This window comes from Macaca mulatta, chromosome 6 (assembly GCF_049350105.2).
Source record: "Macaca mulatta isolate MMU2019108-1 chromosome 6, T2T-MMU8v2.0, whole genome shotgun sequence".
Classification (NCBI taxonomy): Eukaryota; Metazoa; Chordata; class Mammalia; order Primates; family Cercopithecidae; genus Macaca; species Macaca mulatta.
In genome coordinates, this window is record NC_133411.1 from 179721238 (window position 1) to 179744286 (window position 23049).

Genomic DNA, 23049 nt, shown 5'->3' on the forward strand with positions numbered 1-23049 from the left:
AAGCAGTGACTTTGACCCACTTCTGTTCCAATAAATTCTCATTGCAATGGAATCATTTGGTGTAAAATACAAGTTCATATTAAACAAAATGCAGACAAAGAATAAGAGGTAAAGCTTGAATGTTACAACTTAATAGCAGGTAGACATGGTCAGCTTAATTTTAACCAAAATCAAGTTAAAAACGTTGTTAAGCAACAATGGAATTTGGGCCCTGGGAGTCAGGGGTCAAAGGCAACAGCTGGCATGTGGGAGTCAAAGGTTATGGCTTGTGTGTGTCTGTGGTTCGCGGCTGTTAGGAGACAAGAAAATCTCTGGAGATGCAGGAGTCGGGAACCATGGGCAGTAGTTGTATTTTGAGGGTCGGGGTAAAGAGAGCCTTTGTAAGACTCATGAGTCAGGGTCCACGGCTGACAGGTGGGTCATGGTAGTTGTGTCAAAGGGCAGAGGTTGGAGGTCATGACCCACCAACACGCGCCGGTTGAAACCTGAGCGCAAAGGGCGGTTGAGATTCCTGGAGGACACGCCCCTATCGGCCCCGCCTCGCGCCCCGCCTCCGTCGCCCCGCCCCATCCCTCCCAGCCCCGCCCCATCCCTCCCAGCCCCGCCCCATCCCTCCCAGCCCCGCCCCATCCCTCTCAGCCCCGCCCCTCCAGCGCTTCGAATGCGGACGCCGAGCGCGGCTGAGACTGTGAGGGGCGGGCGAGCGAGCGCTGGCGAGCGGCGCAGGGACCCCGCGGGCGGCTGGGGCTTCCGCGGCGCCCGCCCCCGCTCCCTCCCCTCGGGCGCTGGGTGCAGACCGGCCGGCCGGCGCCGCCTCCTGGGAAGATGGCGCTGCACTTCCAGGTCAGTGCGCTCTGCGCCGCGGGCCCGCGCTCCGCCGCCCTGGGAACCCGGCGGGACGCGGGGGTCTGGAGACCGAGGGCCGAGGACAGCGGCGGAGGCCGCAGGGCCGTGGGTCGGTGTCCCCGGAGTCCCAGCCCCTGCCTCTGCCCCTAGCCGGGGACCGGGACACTGGTCTGGGCTGCACACCCCAGGCCCTGGCCGGAGCCCGAGAAAGGGGCGGCCGAGCCTGGGTTGGAGGCGGCGGGTGGAGGGGTTGGGGGCAGGCCCAGGGCTCGCCCCGGGGAAGGTGCGGACGCCGGCGGCACGCGTGCTGACCGCGGCTTCAGTGGCGCCGGGGCAGGTGGGAGTCCCAGCTGGGCCGGCTTTGGCGCGCCTCGCGCGGCTGCCTAGCGGAGGAGCAGCCTTCCCGCCTTCCCGCCGCGTCGCCGGCGCGGCTCTGTCGTCAGCCTCCCTCCACACAGTTGAACCCGAGCCCGAGTGGGGGCTTGGGATCCACCGAAGGAGCGGCGGCAGCAGTTGGACTTTAATTGTCCAGAGGAGACGGGGGCTGCGTCTGGGGGAAGTTGCGAGGGAGGGCTCCGCGGCCGCCTCTTTGGAGGAGGAAACCCGAGCCGGGCGCGGGCGCAAGGATCGCAGAGGGTACGAAGATGGGACGCGTGCTTGTATATCCTCGGGCTGCTCTGAAATCCCCTTTCAGTTATTCAGCAAACATTTATTATCTCCCCGCCGTGTCTCAAGCACTGTGGAAAGTTCTGGGGTTGAAGGATGACATCTTACTATCCTCGCCCTCATACAGTTCACAGAGAATTACAGTACAAGTGAAAAATGTATGGTAGAAACAGTCACAGTATCATGGGAGCACAGAAAAGGGGGCAGCCAGCCAAACGTGTACGTTGAGAAAGAGTGAAGCAGAGCTGCTATGCTCTCAGCTAAGAGATGCTTTAAGTTTCTTTGAGCCTCCATTCTTCCATTTATTAATTATTGAGTGCCTACTATGTTAGGCGCTGAAGATACAACAGCTCTGAACAAAACTCTATGGTTTATACTCAGGGAACTTGCAGTCTACTGGTCCTTGAAAGAATCGTAGGTGTTTGCCAGGTGAAGAGGAAGGGAAGGGTATGGAGGTAGAAGGACAGTGTGAGCCAAGGCAAAGAATTGTGGAAGAACATGGTGTACTGCAGAAAGTTAAGTTTGGTTGGGACAAAGGGATGGGACCGGGGAGGCAGTCGGTGACAGGAGATGACCCGGGAGAGTGAAGGGAATTTCACAATATGGGGACAGTGTATCTAAGAATCTCATTCCCCTTGTAGACTTCTTGGAACCACTTGTGATCACACAGACATATAATTTGGCTGATTTATTGATTCTTTTAAAGGGTCTTTTTTTAAAACCAGTTACTGTCTGGTAATCGACAGTTCTAGAATGTTATGTAGTAAGCCCCACACATTACCTTTTGACTTCGTGCCATTTCTAAGGGTCCTCAGGTCAAAATAATGTATTACCACTTTAGTAAATGTGCCCTCTGGGAAATTTTCACAGGAAGAATCTTACAAGGAGGATTTATGGATTGTAAATAGGTAATCAGATGTTCACAGAGCCCGTGTAAATCTTGAGAGTAAATTAAAAGGTATGGTGGAACTTTGGAATTTTTTCATACATGGAAAGATGATGTATAGGAAATCACCAAGTCCTGGAAGACTTCTTCTTATCTAGGCACAGTGTTGGAAAAATTAGCTGCTGATGTCGAAACTACCCATATTGGTTTTGCAGGACTGTACTGTGAAGTACATTCCTGTAGACAGCTTAGAAGTGGAGTTGGACAAATATAAGATCAGACAGTTTTGTTGACTAGAAAAAAACTGAAATTTCTCCGTTTGAATTATTTTTAGCATATTGGATCATATTGTTAATCAGTTAACTCAAGGAACATTTGTTATTAGTGATAACCGATACCTAGCATTTTGAGTTTTCGTATCCTCACTATAGAGTTGAGCCCTGCCACTAACTTAAAAAGTGTGCATATATACATTTTATTCTGAAGACACTGAGTCTTAAAACAGTTGTGACTTCCCCAACATTACAGAGTTAGTAGGCCTAATAACTCACAAGTTCCGTGTTCCCCATTACCTCTGTCTTACTGTCACCTACCCAAAGGGACAGCTAGGCAAAAATTATGCCATCAAGATGATGAGTAAAGAAGCAGATTTGTGTAGGGTGAGGTTAGGGTACTGGTAAACATCTTTTTCACATCATGACATACATAAAAAATGTTAATTATGTGTCTCATTAACATAAACCGCTCATTGCCAAAGGCCATCAGTGTGCACTTTCCCCAGTGTCTCAAGCCCTGCCCCTGCTGCCTGGAGAGCAGAGGGATCAATATCTCAGGCATACCTGTGAATCATTCAAAGAAGTTGCATTCTGGTTAGGAAGCTGTGAATTAGGATACCCTGTCCCAAAAGAATTAATGGGTCTGGATTCCCTGATAGGAGGCAATCCAGATAAGGGGGCAGAGTGAGGAAAGAGATAGAATTGAGAACAAGTAAGAGGTAGGTACTTTAGATAGAACAGAGGTACCTTGATGAGAATCGAGAAAATGTTAGGAAAAATTTAAGGGACTCAGTTGATCCAACCTTTTTGCTCAGGCCAGGCGCGGTGGCTCACGCTTGTAATCCCAGCACTTTGGGAGGCCGAGGCTGGTGGATCACGAGGTCAGGAGATCGAGACCATCCTGGCTAACACAGTGAAACCTCGTCTCTACTAAAAATACAAAAAATTAGCCAGGCGGGTGGCAGGTGCCTGTAGTCCCAGGTGCTCTGGAGGCTAAGGCAGGAGAATGGCGTGAACCTGGGAGGTGGAGCTTGCAGTGAGCAGAGATTGCGCCACTGCACTCCAGCCTGGGCAACAGAGCAAGACTCTGTCTCAAAAAAAAAAAAAAAAAAAAAAAAGATGGGGCACTTAAAGTGGAAAGCTTGTTCAATTCTGTTTGTGACATTTTTGGCTGATTACATCTTTCTAGATTTCCAAGAGAAAGAAATTTGTACACAAATACAAAGAGGGTGAACAGACAGGGCTAAAAATATGGACTGCCAGGCATGGTGGTGTGTGCCTATAGTTCCAGCTACTTGGGAGGCTGAGGTGGGGGGATCACTTGAGCTTAGGGGTTCTGGGCTGTATTGTAGTGTGCTCCACCGATCAAGTGTCTCCACTAAGTTCAACATCAATAATATTGACCTCCCATCAATATGGGAATGGGAGACCACCAGGTTGCCTAAGGAATGATGAACTGGCCCAGGTCAGAGACAGAGCTGGGCAAAACTCTAGTGCTGATCTGTAGTGGGACCGTGCCTGTGCATAGCTACTGCATGCCACCCTGGGCAACATAGCAAGACCCTGTCTCTTGAAGTATGGACTAGGACATCATCTCCAGGTGGATGATGATGGAAATAAAGAGTGGCAATTTGGGCAGGTTGGGGGGAAACAACATGCATTTGGGGTCTGTAGACTTGTATTTGACTCAGAATTTGATTATCTCTAAACTTGAGGAATTTATATATATTTGATCTCAGCTTCAGTTTTTTAAACTGCAGAGTAAATATACTGAAAATACATACTTCACAAGAGCCTATTTTTCAGGGTTGGTTTGAAAAAAGGGTGGAAATACTTTTGTAAACTATAAAGCACTAAAACAAATATTATCTATTTCATTGTAAGAAGGAAGAATTCCAAGAGATCCAGATAAAAGCCTTCAGGGATACTCAGGAAAAGGTAGTAAGAGGAAGAAAAAAGAGTTTGTGGGAAATGAGTAACTTCAAAATGAAGGCAGTTTCTGTTTATTGTAATCAAGAAGCTTAATTCCAGAAGGTAGGAAAGATACAGGAAAGTAATTGACAAGATCTTTAAATTCAGTTGAAGTGGATTTTTGTGGCTTATTTATGTTTTACTATTAGGGAACATTTATTTCGTGAAACGAAAGCGTTTATTCTCTTTTTTCAGCTTTACTGAAGTACAACTGATAATAAAATGTGTATATTTAAACTGGGCAATTGGATGGGTTTTGACATATGTATACATCTGTGAAATTGTCACCAAAATCAAAAAAATGAACATATGCATCCCCCCAAAAGTTTCCTTGTGCTCTTGTGCCCCTTTATAATCTCTCTTTGCTGTGCCCTTTTTCCCCCACTCCTCTGCTGTCTTCCCTCCCAGCCAGGAAATCACTGATCTGCTTTCTGTTTATTAAGAACCATACAATATATACTTTCCAGCATTCACCTGTTGATAGTCACATGTGTGGCTGCTTTTACTCAGCATTCACCTGTTGATAGTTACCTGTGTGAATTTTTACTTGCTATATAAAAAGAACTCCTCATTTAGGGGCCAATTCTGTGTCAGGCACAAAGGCCAGAAATAAGTCCAGAATGATTTGGAAGACCCTTATTTAGACTATGGTCAGGATTACATCATTGTCTCCTAGGGTGTGAAAGTTGGATGCTGTCTGTTTTGTGTGTGTGTGGTTTTTTAAGACAGGGTCTTGCTTTGTCACCCAGGCTGGAGTGTAGTGGTGGGATCTTGGCTCGCTGCAACCTCTGCCTTCCATGCTCAAGAGAGCCTCCCACCTCAGCCTCCCAAGTAGCTGGGACTACAGGCATGTGCTGCCACACCTGGCTGATTGTTTTTTTTTATTTTTTTATTTTTTGAAGAGATGGGGTTTCGCCACATTGGCCAGGCTGGTCTCGAACTCCTGAGCTCAAACAATTCACCCACCTTGGCCTTCCAAAGTGCTGGGATTACAGATGTAAGCTACCATGCCTGGCCTGTTTATATGTGACAGTTACTCTGTGGGAGGTGAATGATGTCCAGTTCTCTTTGTTTTACCTCTTAGTTATTTATATGGGCTTCTAATGTTATCATTAAGACTTGTAGAAGCTTTAAAAACTCAAACCTGATTTGTCAACAAATTGAGACGGGATCCATTTTTCTGAGACCATTCTCATATTAATCATATTCTCAGATATCAATGTATAAAACTAAAATGAAACTTTATCAGTTTACTATGAAAAATAAAGTTTCCTTAGCAAATCAAGTGCTAAACAGAAGATTGCTTGATTGGTTAGTAACCACAATATTGTGGGTTTAATTACTTTATATGTCTAGATAATGCCTTTCTACCAGGGTAAGGGCCTTTGTGTGTGTATCACTTTTTCTAAAAAGGTTTTTTGTATACCAGGTATATGTTTGTTACCATTACAGTGAAAGAATAACTTGATTTTCCCTTTCAGTCTTTTGTAAAAGAAAATTCAGACCTTTCTCTCTCTTTTTTTTTTTTTTTTTTTTTTTTTTATCTTGGATGGACTTTCATTTGTTAATAATCTGAAATATCTTTGGAAAAAAAGAGTGATTGGTAACATTGTTGATTTAAATACTATGTAAATACACCCCAGGTCTGTTCTGTCTTGAGGTTTTTTATATCAGTAAAGCAAAACAGACAAATAATTTCCAGACTTCTCCATAATCTTTCCAAATAGGTTTATTTAGGTGCTATTGAATTGATTACTATTAATATTACTTTTCAAGTGCTCACAACACTTTTTTTTTTTTTTTTTTTTGAGTTGGGAGTCTCACTATGTTTCCCAGGCTGACCTTGAACTCCTGGGCTCAAACGATCCTCCTGCCTCAGCCTACTGAGTAGGTGGGATTACAGGCATGTGCCACTGTGCCTTAATACAAATTTGTTTTCATAGATTTGGAGGCCAGAAATCTGAAACATATACAGGTTTGGTCCCTTCTGAAATGGCCCTGAAGGAGAAACCATTTCAAATGCCTTTCGCCGAGCTGCTTCTGATGGCTGCTGGCAATCTTCAGTGTTCCTTGGCTTGCAGAAACATCAGTCTAGTCTCTGCCTACATCTTCATATGGTTTTCCCTGCTATATCTCTGCCTCTCAGATCTATCTCCCCTTTCTCTTATAAGAATACCAGTCAGTGGATTTAGGGCCCACTCTCAATCCAACATGATCTCATACCAAGATTCTTTTTTTTTTTTTTTTGAGACGGAGTCTCGCTCTGTCGCCCAGGCTGGAGTGCAGTGGCACTATCTCGGCTCACTGCAAGCTCCGCCTCCCGGGTTTACGCCATTCTCCTGCCTCAGCCTCCCGAGTAGCTGGGACTACAGGCGCCCGCCACCTCGCCTGGCTAATTTTTTTGTATTTTTAGTAGAGACGGGGTATCATTGTGTTAGCCAGGATGGTCTCGATCTCCTGACCTCGTGATCCACCCGTCTCGGCCTCCCAAAGTGCTGGGATTACAGGCTTGAGCCACCGCGCCCGGCCCCAAGATTCTTAATTAAGGATTTGTGAAGACCCTATTTCCAAATAAGGTCCCATTTATAGGTACTGGAGTTGGGACATGGACATATATTTTAAGGGGATATAATTAAAATCATTACAATATTATTAGGTAATGTTAAAAACAACTGTGTACCAGAAGTTACATGACACTAACTCTTAATCCTCCAAACCTATGAGGCACTGTTACTAGTCTCATTTTTGCTGCCTTTTGTTAAGCAAGTCTGTTACTATTTCTTGGCCTAATTCTTTTTGCAGTCAAAGTTTACTTCAAAGAATCTTAGGCCTAGATGAATGCATGCCAGCAGGATCGGTTTATTAATTATATTGAGTATTACCAGTTCTAAAATTCAGTCCTCCAAATTTATTAGATGAAGGAAAAGGCTTCTTAGGTTGATCATGAGAGGGAAAAGGGACTCCTTTTTATTTTCGTATATAAATACATATTTAGTTTTATTTTACTTTAAGTTCTGAGATACATGTGCAGAATGTGCAGGTTTGTTACATAGGTGTATATGTGCCGGGTGGTTTGCTGCACTTGTCAACCTGTCACCTAGGTATTAAGCTCCTCATGCATTCGCTATTTGTCCTGATGCTCTCTCTCCCTCTCCTCACCCCCACAATAGGCCCCCTGTATGTGTTGTTCCCCTCCCTGTGTCCATGTGTCTTCATTGTTCAGCTTCCACTTATGGGTGAGAACATTTGGTGTTTGGTTTTCTGTTCCTGTATTAGCTTGCTGAGGATAATGGCTTCCAGCTTCATCCATGTCCCAGCAAAGGACATGATCTCATTCCTTTTCATGGCTGCATAGTATTCCATGGTGTATATATACCACATTTTCTTTATCCAGTCTATCATCAGTGGGCATTTGGGTTATTTTCATGTCTTTGCTATTGTGAATAGTGCTGCAGTAAACATATATGTGCATGTATCTTTACAACAGAATGATTTATATTCCTTTGAGTATATATCCAGTAATGGGATTGCTGGGTCAAATGATATTTCTGGTTCTAGGTCCTTGAGGAATTGCCACACTGTCTTCTACAGTGGTTGAACTAATTTACATTCCTACCAACAGTACAAAAGCATTTCTGTTTCTCCACAGCTTGGCCAGCATCTGTTGTTTCTTAACTGTTTAATAATCACCATTCTGACTGGTGGGAGATGGTATCTTGCTGTGGTTTTGATTTGCATTTCTCTTATGATAGTGATGCTGAACTTTTTTTCATATGTTTGTTGGCCACATAAATGTCTTCTTTCGAGAAGTGTCTGTTCATGTCCTTTGCCCACTTTTTTTTTTTTTTTTTTTTAATGAGATGAAGTCTCGCACTGTCGTCTGGGCTGGAGTGCAATGGCACAATCTTGGTTCATTGCAACCGCTGCCTCCCAGGTTCAAGCGATTCTCCTGCCTCAGCCTCCTGAGTAGCTAGGATTACAGGTGCCTGCCACCACGCCCGGCTAATTTTTGTATTTTTAGTAGAGACAGGGTTTCACTATGTTGGCCAGGCTGGTCTCCAACTCCTGACCTCGTGATCCTCCTGCCTCCGCCTCCCAAAAGTGCTGGGATTACAGGCATGAGCCACCACGTCTGGCCACTACCTTTGCCTACTTTTTGATGGGGTTTTTTCTTGTAAATTTGTTTAAGGTTCCATGTAAATTCTGGATATTAGACCTTTGTCACTTGGGTTAATTGCAAAAATTTTCTCCCATTCTGTAGATTGCCTGTTCACTCTGATGATAGTTTCTTTTGCTGTGTAGAAGCTCTTTAATTAGATCCCATTTGTCAGTTTTGGCTTTTGTTGCAATTGCTTTTGGCAATTTAGTCATAAAATCTTTGCCCATGCCTATATCCTGAATGGTATTGTCTAGATTTTCTTCTAGAGCTTTTATGGCTTTGGGATTAAAGACTTTGGGATAAGTCTGTAATCCAGCTTCAGTTAATTTTTGTATAAAATGGAAGAAAGGGGCCCAGTTTCAGTTTTCTGCATATGGCTAACCAGTTTTCCCAGCACCATTTATTAAATAGGGAATTCTCTCTCCATTGCTTATTTTTGTCAGGTTTGTCAAAGATCAGATGGTTGTAGATGTGTGTTCTTATTTCTGAGGTCTCTATTCTGTTCTATCGGTCTGTGTGTCTGTTTTGGTACCATGCTGTTTTAGTTACTGTAGCCTTGCAGTATAGTTCGAAGTCAGATAGTGTGGTGCCTCCAGCTTTGTTCTTTTTGCTTAGGATTGTCGTGGCTCTACGGCCTCTTTTTTGGTTCTATATGAATTTTAAGGTAGTTTTTTTCTAATTCTGTGAAGAACGTCAATGGTAGTTTGATGGGAATAGCATTGAATCTGTAAATTACTTTGGGCAGTATGTCCATTTTCACAATATTGATTCTCCTTATCCATGAGGATGGAATGTTTTTCCATTTGTTTGTGTTCTGTCATTTCCTCAAGCAGTGGTTTATACTTCTTCTTGAAGAAGTCCTTCACATCCCTTGCTGTATTCCTCAGTATTTTATTTTCTTTGTAGCAATTGTGAATGGGAGTTCATTCATGATTTGGCTCTCTGTCTATTGTTGGTGTCTAGGAATGCTTGTGATTTTTGCACATTGATTTTGTATTGTGAGACTTTGCTGAAATTGCTTATCAGCTTAAGGAGTTTTTGGGCTGAGATGATGGCGTTTTTAGATTGTAGGATCATGTTGTCTGCAGAGACAATTTGATTTTGTCTCTTCCTATTTGAATACCCTTTATTTCTTTCTTTTGCCTGATTGCCCTGGACAGAACTTCCAATACTGTGTTTAATAGGAGTGGTTAGAGAGGGTATCCTTGTCTTGTGCCAATTTTCAAAGGGAATGCTTCCAGCTTTTGCCCATTTAGTATGACATTGGCTGTGGGTTTGTCATAAATAGCTCTTATTATTTTGAGATATGTTCCATCAATACCTAATTTATTGAGAATTTTTAACATGCAGGGTTGTTGAATTTTATTGAAGGCATTTTCTGAATCATTCTATTGAGATCATCATGTGGTTTTTGTCATTGGCTCTGTGATGGATTATGTTTACTGATTTGCATATGTTGAACCAGCTTTGCATCCCAGGGATGAAGCTGACTTGATTGTAATGGATAAGCTTTTTTTTTTTTTCCTTTCTTTTTTTGAGATAGAGTCTTAACTCTGTCACCCAGGCTGGAGTGCAGTGGCGCAATCTTGGCTCACTGCAACCTCCACCTCCCGGCTTCATGAGATTTTCCTGCCTTAGCCTCCCGAGTAGCTGGGACTACGGGCACGTGAAACCATGCCTGGCTGATTTTTGTGTTTTAGTACAGATGGGGTTTTGCTGCGTTGGCCAGACTGGTCTTGAACTACTGATGTCAGGTGATCCACCCACCTTGGCCTCCCAAAGGGCTGGGATTACAGGCGTGAGCCATGGCACTAGGCTTGGATAAGCTTTTTGATGTGCTGCCGGATTTGGTTTGCCAGTATTTTATTGAGAATTTTCACATCAATGTTCATCAGGGATACTGGCCTGCAGTTTTCTTTTCTTGTTGTGTCTCTGCCAGGTTTTGGTATCAGTTTGATGCTGGCCTCATAAAATGAATTAGGGAGGAGTCCCTCCTTTTCAGTTGTTTAGAATAGTTTCAGAAAGAATGGTACCAGCTCCTCTTTGTACCTCTGGTAGAATTTGGCTGTGTCTGATCTTGGGCTTTTTTGTTTGGTAGGCTATTTTTTTACTGCTTCAATTTTAGAACTTATTGGTCTAATCAAGGATTCTACTTCTTCCTGGTTTAGTGTTGTGAGGGTATATATGTCCAGGAATTTTTCCATTTCTTCTAGATTTTCTAGTTTATTTGCGTAAAAGTGTTTATAGTATTCTCTGATGGTAGTTTGTATTTCTGTGGGGTCAGTGGTGATATCCCTTTATCATTTTTATGGTGTCTATTTTATTCTTCTCTCTTTTCTCCTTTATTAGTCTAGCTAGCAGTCTGTTTTATTAAGTTTTTATAAAAACCAGCTTCTGGGTTCATTGATTTTTTTTTTTTTTGAAAGATTTTTCGTGTCTCTATCTCTTTCAGTTCTGCTCTGATCTTAGTTATTTCTTGTCTTATGCTAGCTTTTGGATTTCTTTGCTCTTGCTTCTCTAGTACATTTAGTTGTGATGTCAGGGTGTTGATTTGAGATCTTTCTAGCTTTCTGATGTGGGCATTTAGTACTATACATTTCCCTCTTAATGCTGCTATAGCTGCAACCCAGAGATTCTGGTGTTGGCTCTTTGTTCTCATTGGTTTCGTAGAATTTCTTGATATCTGTGTTAATTTCATTATTTACCCAGGAGTCATTCAGGAGCAAGGTTGTTTAATTTCTGTGTAGTTGTGTGGTTTTGAGTGAGTTTCTTAATCTTGAGTTCTAATTTGATTGACTTGTGGTCTGTGAGACTGTTATGATTTCAGTTCTTTTGTATTTGCTGAGGAGTGCTTTACTTCCAATTATGTATTTGATTTTAGAGTAAGTGCCATGTGGCATTAGAAGAGTGTATATTCTGTTGTTTTGGGGTGGAGAGTTCTGTAGATATCTATCAGGTCTCCTTGATCCAGAGCTGAGTTCAAGTCTGAATATCCTTGTTAATTTTCTGTCTTGTTGATCTACCTAATATTGGGAGTGGAGTGTTAAATTTTCCCAGTATTATTGTGTGGGAGTCTAAGTCTCTTTGTAGGTCTCTAAGAACTCATTTTATGAATCTAGGTGCTCCTGCATTGGTTGCATATATATTTAGGATAGCTCATCATGTTGAATTGTTCCCTTTATCATTATGTAATGCCCTTCTTTGTCTTTTTTGATGTTTGTTGGTTTAAAAGTCTGTTTTGTCAGAAACTAGGATTGCAACCCTTGCTTTTTTTTTTTTCTTTCCATTTGCTTGGTAAATTTTCCTCCATCCCTTTATTTTGAGCCTATCTGTGTCTTTGCATGTGAGGTGGGTCTCTTGAATACAGTACACTGATGGAACTTGACACTCTGTCCAATTTGCCAGTCTGTGTTTTTTTACTGGGGCGTTTAGCCCATTTACATTAAAAGTTAGTATCATTATGTGTGAATTTGATCTCATCATCATGATGCTAGGTTGGTTATTTTGCCCGTTAGTTAATGCAGTTTCTTCATAGTGTGCTTTGTCTTTCTTTGTATTTCAGGGTGTTTTTGCAGTGGCCAGTACCAGTTTTTCCTTTCCATATTTAGTGCTTCCTTCAGGAGCTCTTGGAAGGCAGGCCTGGTCGTGGCAAATTCCCTCAGCATTTGCTTGTCTGAAAAGGATTTTATTTGTCCTTCTCTTATGAAGCTTAGTTTGGCTGGATATGACATTCTGGTTTGAAAACTCTTGTCTTTAAGAATGTTGAATATTGGCCCCCACTCTTTTGGCTTGCAGGGTTTCTGCAGAGAGATTTACTATTAGTCTGATGGGCTTCCCTTTGTAGGTGACCTGGCTTTTCCCTCCTGCTGCTCTTTATATTTTTTCCTTCATTTTGACCTTGGAGGATCTCATGATTATGTGTCTTGGGGTTGATTGTCTTGTGGAGTATCTTACTGGAGTTCCCTGTATTTTCTGAATTTGAATGTTGGCCTCTCTTACTAGGTTGGGGAAGTTCTCTTGGATGATACCCTGAAGTGTGTTTTCCAACTTGGTTCCACTCTCTCTGTCTCTTTCAAGTACTTCAATCAGTCATAGGTTTGGTCTTTTTACATAGTCCCATAGTCTCAGAGGTTTTGTTCGTTTCTTTTCATTCTTTTTTCTCTGTCTGTCTTATTTCAGCAAGATAGTCTTCAAGCTCTGATATTCTTTCTTCTGCTGGATGGATTTGGTTATTGATACTTGTTTATGCTTCACGAAGTTCTCGTGCTGTGTTTTTCAGCTCCATCAGGTTAGTTATGTTCCTCTCTCAAATGGTTAGTTAGCAGCTCCTGTAACCTTTTATTTTGGTTCTTAGCGTCTTTTCATTGGGTTAGAACATGCTTCTTTACCTCAGTGAAGTTTGTTATTACCCGCCTTCTGAAGCCTACTTCTAAAAATTTGTCCATCTCATCCTCCATCCAATTCTGTGCCCTTCCTGGAGAGGTGTTGTGATCATTTGGAGAAGAGGCACTCTGGCCTTTTGGGTTTTCAGCATTCTTTCGTTGATTCTTTCTCATCTTCATGAGTTTGTCTAGTTTCGATCTTTGGGGCTGCTCACCCTTGGATGAAGTTTTTGTGGGGACTCTTCGTTGATGCTGTTGTTGTTGTTTCTGTTTTTTGTTTTTGTTTTTTTTTTTTTTTCTATAGCCAGGTCCGTCTTCTGTGGGGCTGCTGCGGTTTGCTGGGAGTTCACTTCAGGCCCTGTTAATCTGGGTCGCTCCTATACCTGGAGATGTCACCTGAGGAGGCTGGAGAATGGCAGAGATGGGTACCTGTTCCTTTCTCTGGGATCTCTGTCCTCGAGGGCCACCGACCACTTCCCTTGGCTGGGAGTAGGGGCTCCCCGCCCTGTGTGGCTCTCAGGTGGGCCATTGCACCACCTTGCTCTTCCCTCCTCCCTGTGGGTTACCCCCAACTGCCTAGTCAGTCCTGATGAGAGAACCTGGATACCTTGGTTATCAGTGCAGGATTCACATGCTGTTTTGGTTCGGAGCCTCTGATCGCCACTGCTTCTAGTTGGCCATCTTGGCCCCTTATTTTTGTATTTCTTACCCTGGAGAAAACAAGATAATTTTTATGTATTCATGAACCATAAATATTGTATGCATTTTACTGTTGTGAACAGTATGTAGTAGTAATCTGGGTTTTTTGGGCTAATCTAGGTGGGGGAAATGTTTAAAATGTGGTTCATTTGAGGTTCTTTATCTTAATCAGCCTATTTGAAATCTTACTTTTGGACGTCTGTGTTTACTCTAGCAGGAAATTTCCAAGTCTGGGATGCTGGGCTCTGATGTAGATAGGGAAATGGAAAATGCTATAAAAGAGCTGAGAAGGAGAGAGGAAGAGAGAAGTAAAAAGAATAATGGGAGCTGGAGTAGGTCTCATTTTGATGTTAATTGTGTATTCCTTTTTCTGAGACGGTATATGCACGTGCACATGAGGGAATGTGTGGGCTAGTGTAGGTATAAGGTTGCCGCATAAAATTCAGGCTAGAAAGGACAAAAAGATGGCATTTTAAAAAATGAATATCCCATTATTTTCATATGCCTACCTGACTTTGAAATCTGTGCCAATATTTTTTCTTTCAGAGAATAATTCTCTAATTCAAGTTTAAAGTGAGGTAGTTGGTTTTCAGAAGACCTCTTTAACAAAAAAATTTTTAAGCTGGAGAGGAGTGATGAACTCATTTTCTGATTCTTTTTTTAGATGGTTTCCATGTGTCGCATGCCGTCATATGAGATTAGATTTATATCATCGAGATAGGATTGTAAACATAACACTTTAGTCTTTATGCTTATAAAATGGGAGCCTTTAATATAACTGGTTATTACATTGCTAGAAATACCCTGGGATCAAGTCAAAGTTCCTGAAAATCATGCAGCACTTGGAATTGTTGGTTCAGAAGCTCCAAATCAACGTATAACAAAAATAATATATATATTTTTGAGACAGGGTCTTGCTCTGTCCCCAGGCTGAAGTACAGTGATGGTATCATGGCTCACTGCAGTCTCGACCTCGCAGGCTCAAGTAGTTCTCCCACTTCAGCCCTCTAGTAGCTGGGACTACAGGCGTACCCTACTATACCCGGCTACTTTTGTTGTATTTGTAGAGGGGATTTTGCCATGTTGCCTGCAGTGGTCTTGAACTCCTGGGCTCAAGCGATCCTTCCGCCTTGGCGTCTCACAATGCTGGGATTATAGGCATGAGTCACCATGCCCAGCCTTAAATTCTTAAAATTTGAGAAAGAATATAAATTTGGTTATCTGCAACTTGTGCGTGATCATTTCCCCCCATCCATCTCCCTAGCCTCATCTGGTATCTCCGTGCTGTGTTTATCAGCCTCACTAACCTTTAATGCTTTGAAATTACTGAACTCCATTCTACTGAAGGTCCCTGGTAAATGTTCTTTCTTTGCCTGAACTGCCTTCTAGTCTTTTTAAAATCTGATTCAACGTTGTAGGTCTCAGCATAAATATTATTTCTTCAGGCATACCTTTCCAAATCCTTGTTGTAGGACAAGTTCTCCCTTTCTTGTACTTTTCCATTGCAGAACTATCAATTTGTAAGTAAATAATTTCGGGAGTAAGAGATGGGCCTGTTTTGTTTGCATCTGTATCCCCTAGTAAGTAGCTGTGTTTCAATAAACATGTATTGAATTAATGAATACACATGTGATACTTGTATCCCTTTTTTTTGTGATTAAATATTTACCTTATTTTTTTCATGGAAGTAAAATATTAATTTTTTTTCTTTGAAGAGTTTGACTGAATTGGAAGTGTTATGTACTCATCTCTACGTAGGGACTGATCTTACACAAAGAATAGAGGCTGAGAAAGCACTCTTGGAACTTATTGACAGCCCAGAATGTCTCAGCAAGTGTCAACTTTTATTAGAACGAGGAACAGTAAGTATTTGGTAACAATGATTAACCATGAAAGATCAGTAGATGTATGTCATTGTTAATGAACGCCTGTGTTAGCAGTGGTAACTGATAGATACTGCCACATGGTTTTTTTGTTTCTGTGAAACGGTAGTTTCACTGTTAAAGGGATTAATCAGGAAAAGAATTGGAAAAACCTGGAAAGCAAACTTAGGGAGGAGCCAAGAAATGAAGTAGGAATGAATTGAGATAGTTTCTTGATTACTATTGGTCTCTTTTTATGTCTCATATTAGTGGGCAAAAATTACATTTTTAGAAAGTTGACTAACAACTTTAAAAAACCTAGATAGGGGAGGCAGATTGTAATTACCTCAGAAACATGAAAGGATGATTCGAAAGCATGCTGATTACCTCTTGCCTGCCTCCCATCTAGATATTCGTAGTCTAGACATTCATATTCATTTAGTAAAATATTTAAATGTCAAACCAGGCGCTGTACTGCGTACTTGATTTATGTACATGAATTAAAGTAGCTCTTTGTTTAGTTGGAGAGGCAGATATATAAATAGCTATGAAATGATTGCAGTAAGAGACTGTGTGTTCTAGAGCAGAGTTGGCAAACTTTTTCTGGAAGGGTCAGATAGCAAATATTGTAGACTTTGTGGGCCAGGAGACAAAATGGAAGATGTTTAGTAAGAACATCTATAGAAAGGGAAAAAACAAATTTCTACAAAGTTTTATTGATGAGATTCAAAATATAATAATCTGATACAGATTTTTTAATAATACAGGTCTGTTACTGAAGAGAATAGAGCTGTTTTTTTGGGGAATAACATTTTGCTATTATTAATTGGAGTTTAGAGTTGTTTTCTATCATCAACATTGATTGCAAATGTTCATATGTTAATGCTGATCTATAATGAGATTTTACATATCTTATATTTGAAAATATCTTTTCACATAGATAGGCACTGCCAAATACTAATAATCAGTCTATGAGCATATGATTATAATTAAGCACATTCATCATTTAGAAGGCATTTAAAAAATTCTGTTAAATCATGATATTTGCCTTTTAGCATGTCATTATACTGCAGATTGACCACTTCCAATTGAAGATTAGGTGGGAGCTCTTAATTGCACAGTTAAATGGATTTTATAATATGGAAATTGCCTTTACACTTGCATCAAGATCTGAAGCTGGAGCTGTAGTTGAAGCTCAGAAAATATATCTCTGAATAGAGATCTCACTACTTGTTTTAACTTTTGACAATGTGGGAAGTATATAAAGCTGCCTAACATTACTTGCAATTCAAATGACGTTATCAAAATGGCTTTACTGCAGTATAAGTTCTGCATATAGGTTCTAAGCACTTTTTAGGCAATTTTGTAATTTTAAGTTGAATTTATTAAGGAACGTTATCAATTTTGCAGCAAAAAGTGAGTTCCAAAGCCATTTAGTGTTGAACAATGGTGACTTGGTTGTCTCATTCAGAAAATTTAGCTTTATTCCTGAGCTAAAAAAATAGCAGTGAAACTTTATCACTAATAAGCTATTAAACTATTGTGTGATGAGACAAGTGAGAATATTATTTCCAATATAGAATATTCAGATACTGCTTCTTTATCTTATAGAAATGAACAGAACTAAAGTTCACAAAAGTGAATGAAGTCCACTGTTAGCACTACTGATTCATTAACTTAAAATAGATTCATATATTTACCACACAGTATCTGCCGGTGAACAATATGGTGAATAACCATAGGCTTTAAACGTGTTACATTTTTCACAAGATTTGTAAATTTGTTCAGCTAAGCCCTTTTCTGCTCCATATGTTTTTACCACTAGTGTGACATATCGTAGCAGATTCTACTTCAGTTTATATTGAATTAATGTGTCCTCAACTTCTTTGAAAATATTCTGGCCTGTAGTTCTCCCACAGTCTTCATAGAGGCCAATTCTTTAGTTGCGTCACAGCATTGACTTCTAGAATAAACAGATAGTAAGTATTGGTAACATTAAGAGTATGAGCGTTATGAGAAACATCTGTCCACTCATCAAGACTTAAGGAGAACCTTTCCAAATCATTTGTCTTGTTTTCAAATTGACTTTTGATGTTGTTCCAATGTCTTCAACTCTTTGAGAATTTGTTCCCACCAGAAACTAGTAATCTTATTTTCTCTGCACACATAACTTTGGCCGCTATAATAAAACAATGATGATTTAATTAACTCATCATTGGTAAATGGCTGTGTGATTGACTAACAAATGAGCCACTTGGAAACTTTGGTTGCAGTCTCATTTTTTATATTTGTAAAGACAGTCTACTATGATGAGATAATCAAATTTCCTATTTTTTCTGACTTTTGATTTCCTGAGTTGGGAATATTTTGATGGGAATATTGGGGATATTACTTGGTCTGATATTGTCAGTGTGTATTATATTCTTTTAGGACAACCATAGTACCATTGCATAAAAAGCACATTGTTTTGCCATGTAATCAATAAAAGAATAGTCCACACTCCTTTGTGCCTTAAAAATTAGATATTTGAAGTCCACTTTTATTTTTTCTTATTTTGATATGATAGACATACGCTGGTAATAATAAAAGGTATGTGTCATGTCATGAAAACACCCATGGCTCTCTAGGCACTGTAGAGTTGTGCCTACCTCACTGCGGTTTATGATACTCTGAACAGCAGTAGGAAGCACTGAGCGCCACGTGTGGTCTCTGTCTTAACTATTCAATTCTGCCATCGTGGCATGAAAGCCGCCATAGGCAGTGTGTAAATGAATGAGCGTGGCTGTGTTTTAATAAACTTTATGGACACCAAAATATGGATTTCACATATTTTTCTGTCACAAAATATTGTTATTGTTTGATTTTTTTGAACAGTTGAAAAGCTGTTTAAAATTGTAAAAAACATTCTTGGATCACAACCTATGTAAAAACAGGCAGGATTTGGTCAAGGGCCATAGTTTGCCAGCCTCTGGTCTAGAGAAAAAAAGAGGGAGTATCTTTGCAAGAATTTCTAGGAGGTGGAGTGAATACGTGAACCAAATTTTAAAGAGTGAGCATGCATTTAGAGAGTTTGAGTACAGTATTAAGATAATTGGGGGCCAGAGAGAATATAGTCAGACATGGGTTTCAAGGAACACGGAGGTCAGGGTGGGGAAGATATGGAAAGGAACCTGAAGGCTATCATGGACAGAGCAAAGTCAAGAATGGAATCAGATGAATTTGAAGAGATAATCAGAGGCCAGGTGGTGGAGGGCTGTAGACCATGGTAAGAGTACTATATTTTATTTGAACTTACTGAGTAATTTATTTCTCCTGTTTGCTTATTGTTATTTGAGATGACTGTCTATACCTCCCTCAACTAATGATTTCTTATGAGAGATTATATGCCTGTGTATGTGTATCCTTTTCTGTATATATGTATCTCAAATTGACGTATTTTATCTGTTGTAAATTTGCCTGTTTGGAAAACCAGAAGAATTTCTGTTATTGCTCAGAAGAACATTTCTATCACAATGCTTTATTTTAATTTCATTTATGATAATAATTATTCTTTACAGACATCCTATGCTCAGCTCCTTGCAGCAACATGTCTTTCAAAACTTGTCAGCCGTGTCAGTCCTTTACCTGTTGAGCAGAGGATGGACATCAGTAAGTGGCTTATTATGCTTTTTCACTAACTGTGCTTTAAAAAAACTTCTTCTTTTAAATACACTAAAGTGTTACTAGGATTGCAAATTTTTTGAGTCTGTCATTTTTTAAAACATGAGTATCAAGTCTCATTTACTCATCTATTGATGAACAATGTTGTGTTACATAAAGCAATCTCTAATCAAAAAAGGTTTTTTTTTTTTTGAGACAGAGTCTCGCTCTGTCGCCAGGCTGGAGTGCAATGGCGCGATCTCAGCTCACTGCAAGCTCTGCCTCCTGGGTTCAAGCAATTCTCCTGCCTCAGCCTCCCAAGTAGCTGGGACTACAGGTGTGCGATACCATGCCCAGCTAATTTTTGTATTTTTAGTAGAGACAGGGTTTCACCATGTTGACCAGGATGGTCTTGATCTCTTGACCTCGTGATCCACCCGCCTTGGCCTCCCAAAGTGCTAGGATTATAGGCGTGAGCCACCGTGCCCGGCCAAAAAAGCATTTATTTAATAGTAAACAATAACTAGCATTTTGTGTACTATTTGTTAAGATTTGTGCTCTCTCATTTTATCCACCAAATAAGATTTTTGAGTTATCCTCATTTCACAAATGAGGAAATTAGATTTGCAGACAGGCTCTGTCATGTGCCCAAGATCACACAACTAGAAAGTAGTAGAGTTATGATTCAAAACTCCTCTACCTGTTTAGTGTCCAGGCTCTTAGCCATTATCTTAACTTGATATGCAATTGAATGACAGGACAGAATTCAGCTCTCTAGTGTTTTTCAGGATGCTGTATCAAAATCATTTGGCGTATATGTAAAATAAAAGCAGGTTCTTATTAGGAAGATAATTTATGTATGGATAAACAGTGCTTGGAACTTTACTTGAAAAAATGATTCTATAAAGTAGCAGTATGTTTTTCAGAGTTAATGTATTTTAAGTTTTTGTGTGTATGTAAGTAGTTTGCATTTCATATGGACAAAATTGTAATAATTGAGGTATGGGGTGTTTTTGGTCATCTTTGTTCATATTAGAAATAGATTGTTGACTCATTTCTGTTGTTCAGCCTCAAGGTTAACATAATTTATATTTATCAGAAAAGTTAAAATGTATGTGATGGATCTTTAGGTTTAAATTTGAATGATCGAAGTCTCCGAATGATACATTGTTTTCCTCTATATTGACTGTTATTTCTGTAAGCACTCTGAGTCTTAGGTACTGCAGAAAGCCTTGAGAAGGATTTATCTACTGTTGAACTTTACTTAAGAAAGCAAAGGAAAGGAGTTTACAGTTTTATAGTTTTAAAAATAAGGGTTCAAATAATATAAAGCAAAGTCATAAAACTTGTGATTTTGTTTATTATACTTTTCCACACACACCTTTTAAATATATTTAATTTTTTTAGAGCAGTTTTGGGTTCACAGCAAAATTGAGCACAAAGTACAGATAATTTCCATATACCCTCTGCTGCCACACATGCACAGCTTCCCAACTATTAACATCCTGCACCATAGTAGTACATTTGTTACAATTGATGAACCTACATCCACACATCTTCATTAACCAAAGTCTGTAATTTACATTAGGGTTCACTCTTGGTGTTGTATTTCTATGGATTTTGACAAATGTGTTAATACAATGACATGTATCCACCAATATAGTATTATACAGAATAGTTTTACTGCACTAAAAATTTGCTGTGTTCTCTGCCTATTCATCCCATCCTCCCCCAACCCTGATCTTTTTACTGTCTCCATAGCTTTGCCTTTTCCAGAATATGATATAGTTGGAATCATACAGCCTGAGGTATCAGTCATACATGTAGGCTTTTCAGATTGGCTGCTTTCACTTAGTAATATGCATTTAAGGTTCCTCCATGTTTTTTTCATGGCTTAATACCTCATTTCTTTTTAGCACTGAATAATTCTTCGTTGTCTGAGTGTACCGCAGTTTACCCATTCACTTACTGAAGAGCATCTTGGCTGCTTCCAAGTTTTGATAATTATGAATAAAGCTGCTATAAACATACCTATGTGGGTTTTTATGTGCCCATTTTCAGCTCCTTTGGATAAATACCTTAGAGCACATTGCTGGATTGTATGTTAAGAGTATGTTCAGTTTTATAAGAAACCACCACACTGTCTTCCAATGTGGCTGTACCATTTTGCATTCCCACCAGCCGTGAGTGAGAGTTGCTGTTGCACCACATCCTTGCCAGCAGTTGACATTTTCTGCATTTTGGCTATTTTGATAGATGTGTAGTGGTATCTCCTTGTTTTAATGTGTGTTTCCCTGAGAACATATGATATACAGCACCTTTTTATGTGCTTATTTGACATCTGTACAGTTGACCCTTGAACAGTGCAGATATTAGGGGCTTTGACCCCCTGTGCAGTCAAAAATTCACTTAAAACTTTTGACTCCCCCAAAACTTAACCACTCATAGTCTACTGTTGACTGGAAGCTTTACCAGTAACATAAAAACAGGCTGACCAATCCATATTTTGTATGTTATATGTGTTATATACTATATTCTTTGAATAAAGTAAGCTAGAGAAAAGAATATTATTTGGAAAATTATAAGAAAGTTAAAATGTATTTACTATTCATTAAGTGGAAGTGTATCATCATAAAGATCTTTATCCTTACCATTTTCACATTGAGTAGGCTGAGGAAGAGAAAGATGAGAGATTGGTCTTACGGTCTTGGGGTGGCAGAACTAGAGGAGGCAGGAAAGGCAGGAGCATTGGGTATAACTTTATGGAAATACATTGTAATTTCTGTCTGACTTTTTTGCTTTTTCATTTCTTTAAAAATGTTTCTGTAAAGTACCAATCCTTCTATGTTCACTTTAAATTCAGTGCCTGTATCATAGAAAGGTCCATGTCATAAAAGAAGTCGGAATAATGGAAACGTTTCTGCCAGGTTGTCTAATGTTAATTTTTTTTTTTTTCTGGCACTGCTGTTTCTACTACATCTTCTACCTAATCATGTGGCACTGGTTCAGATGCACTCATCTCCATGAAATCATCTTCTGTAAATTCTGATGTTTCTTTTGTTAGATTCCCTAGTAGGTGTAGGTTTCTCCCTTGTGTAAAACTTAGCAATTTGTAGGAAACTTTGATCTTTTCTTTCAAATGAGGAATGTCTGACAGGCTTAGACCTTTTGTCCCCTTTACTTAGAGTTGAAGTTAGTAAATCCTTAATGGCTTTTTAGTAGCAGACTTCCAAAAGATCCCGGATTTTTAGCATACTTTTAATTTCAGGTTTTCAGCTGACTTTAGCTATAGTATACAGTAGGTTAAGACTCATGTCTATGACTTTTACTCGAAGAACAGCAGTAAAGTACAGAAGTCTTCTATATTTAGCCAAGATTTATTTCAGTAGAAGATAATCTTCTCTGACTACTCTTTGAGATTGGAATAAGCCTTTAAAGATAAACCTTAAAATTCTCATTTTATGGTAATATCGTCCATTTCAGTTCCCTAGGTTTGGCATAGGAGATAGTGACTGTACTGGTGTGTGACTCTCTTCCTGGAGATTTCTTCCTGAAAAATGTAAGAGCTGTTGGTAAGAGCAGACTTGCACTGATGATAGTTGATCTCTGGTCTACAAAGATTTTGTAACTCCTTGGAAAGCCTCATAATCATTCTTGACCTCTT

The 23049-nt window shown here is 40.1% G+C and overlaps 1 protein-coding gene across 1 annotated transcript in view; it reads left to right on the forward strand.

Annotated features, from left to right (window-relative positions):
• Window positions 1-643: 643 nt before the first annotated feature.
• Window positions 644-23049, forward strand: part of RANBP17 (RAN binding protein 17) — a 439101-nt gene continuing 416695 nt past the window's right edge. The window contains exons 1-3 of the mRNA XM_015141394.3: window positions 644-843; window positions 15600-15746; window positions 19304-19394. Of these exons, the coding sequence (XP_014996880.3) occupies window positions 826-843; window positions 15600-15746; window positions 19304-19394 (256 nt within the window). The 5' untranslated portion in view covers window positions 644-825. The remainder of the gene's footprint in view (window positions 844-15599; window positions 15747-19303; window positions 19395-23049) is intronic.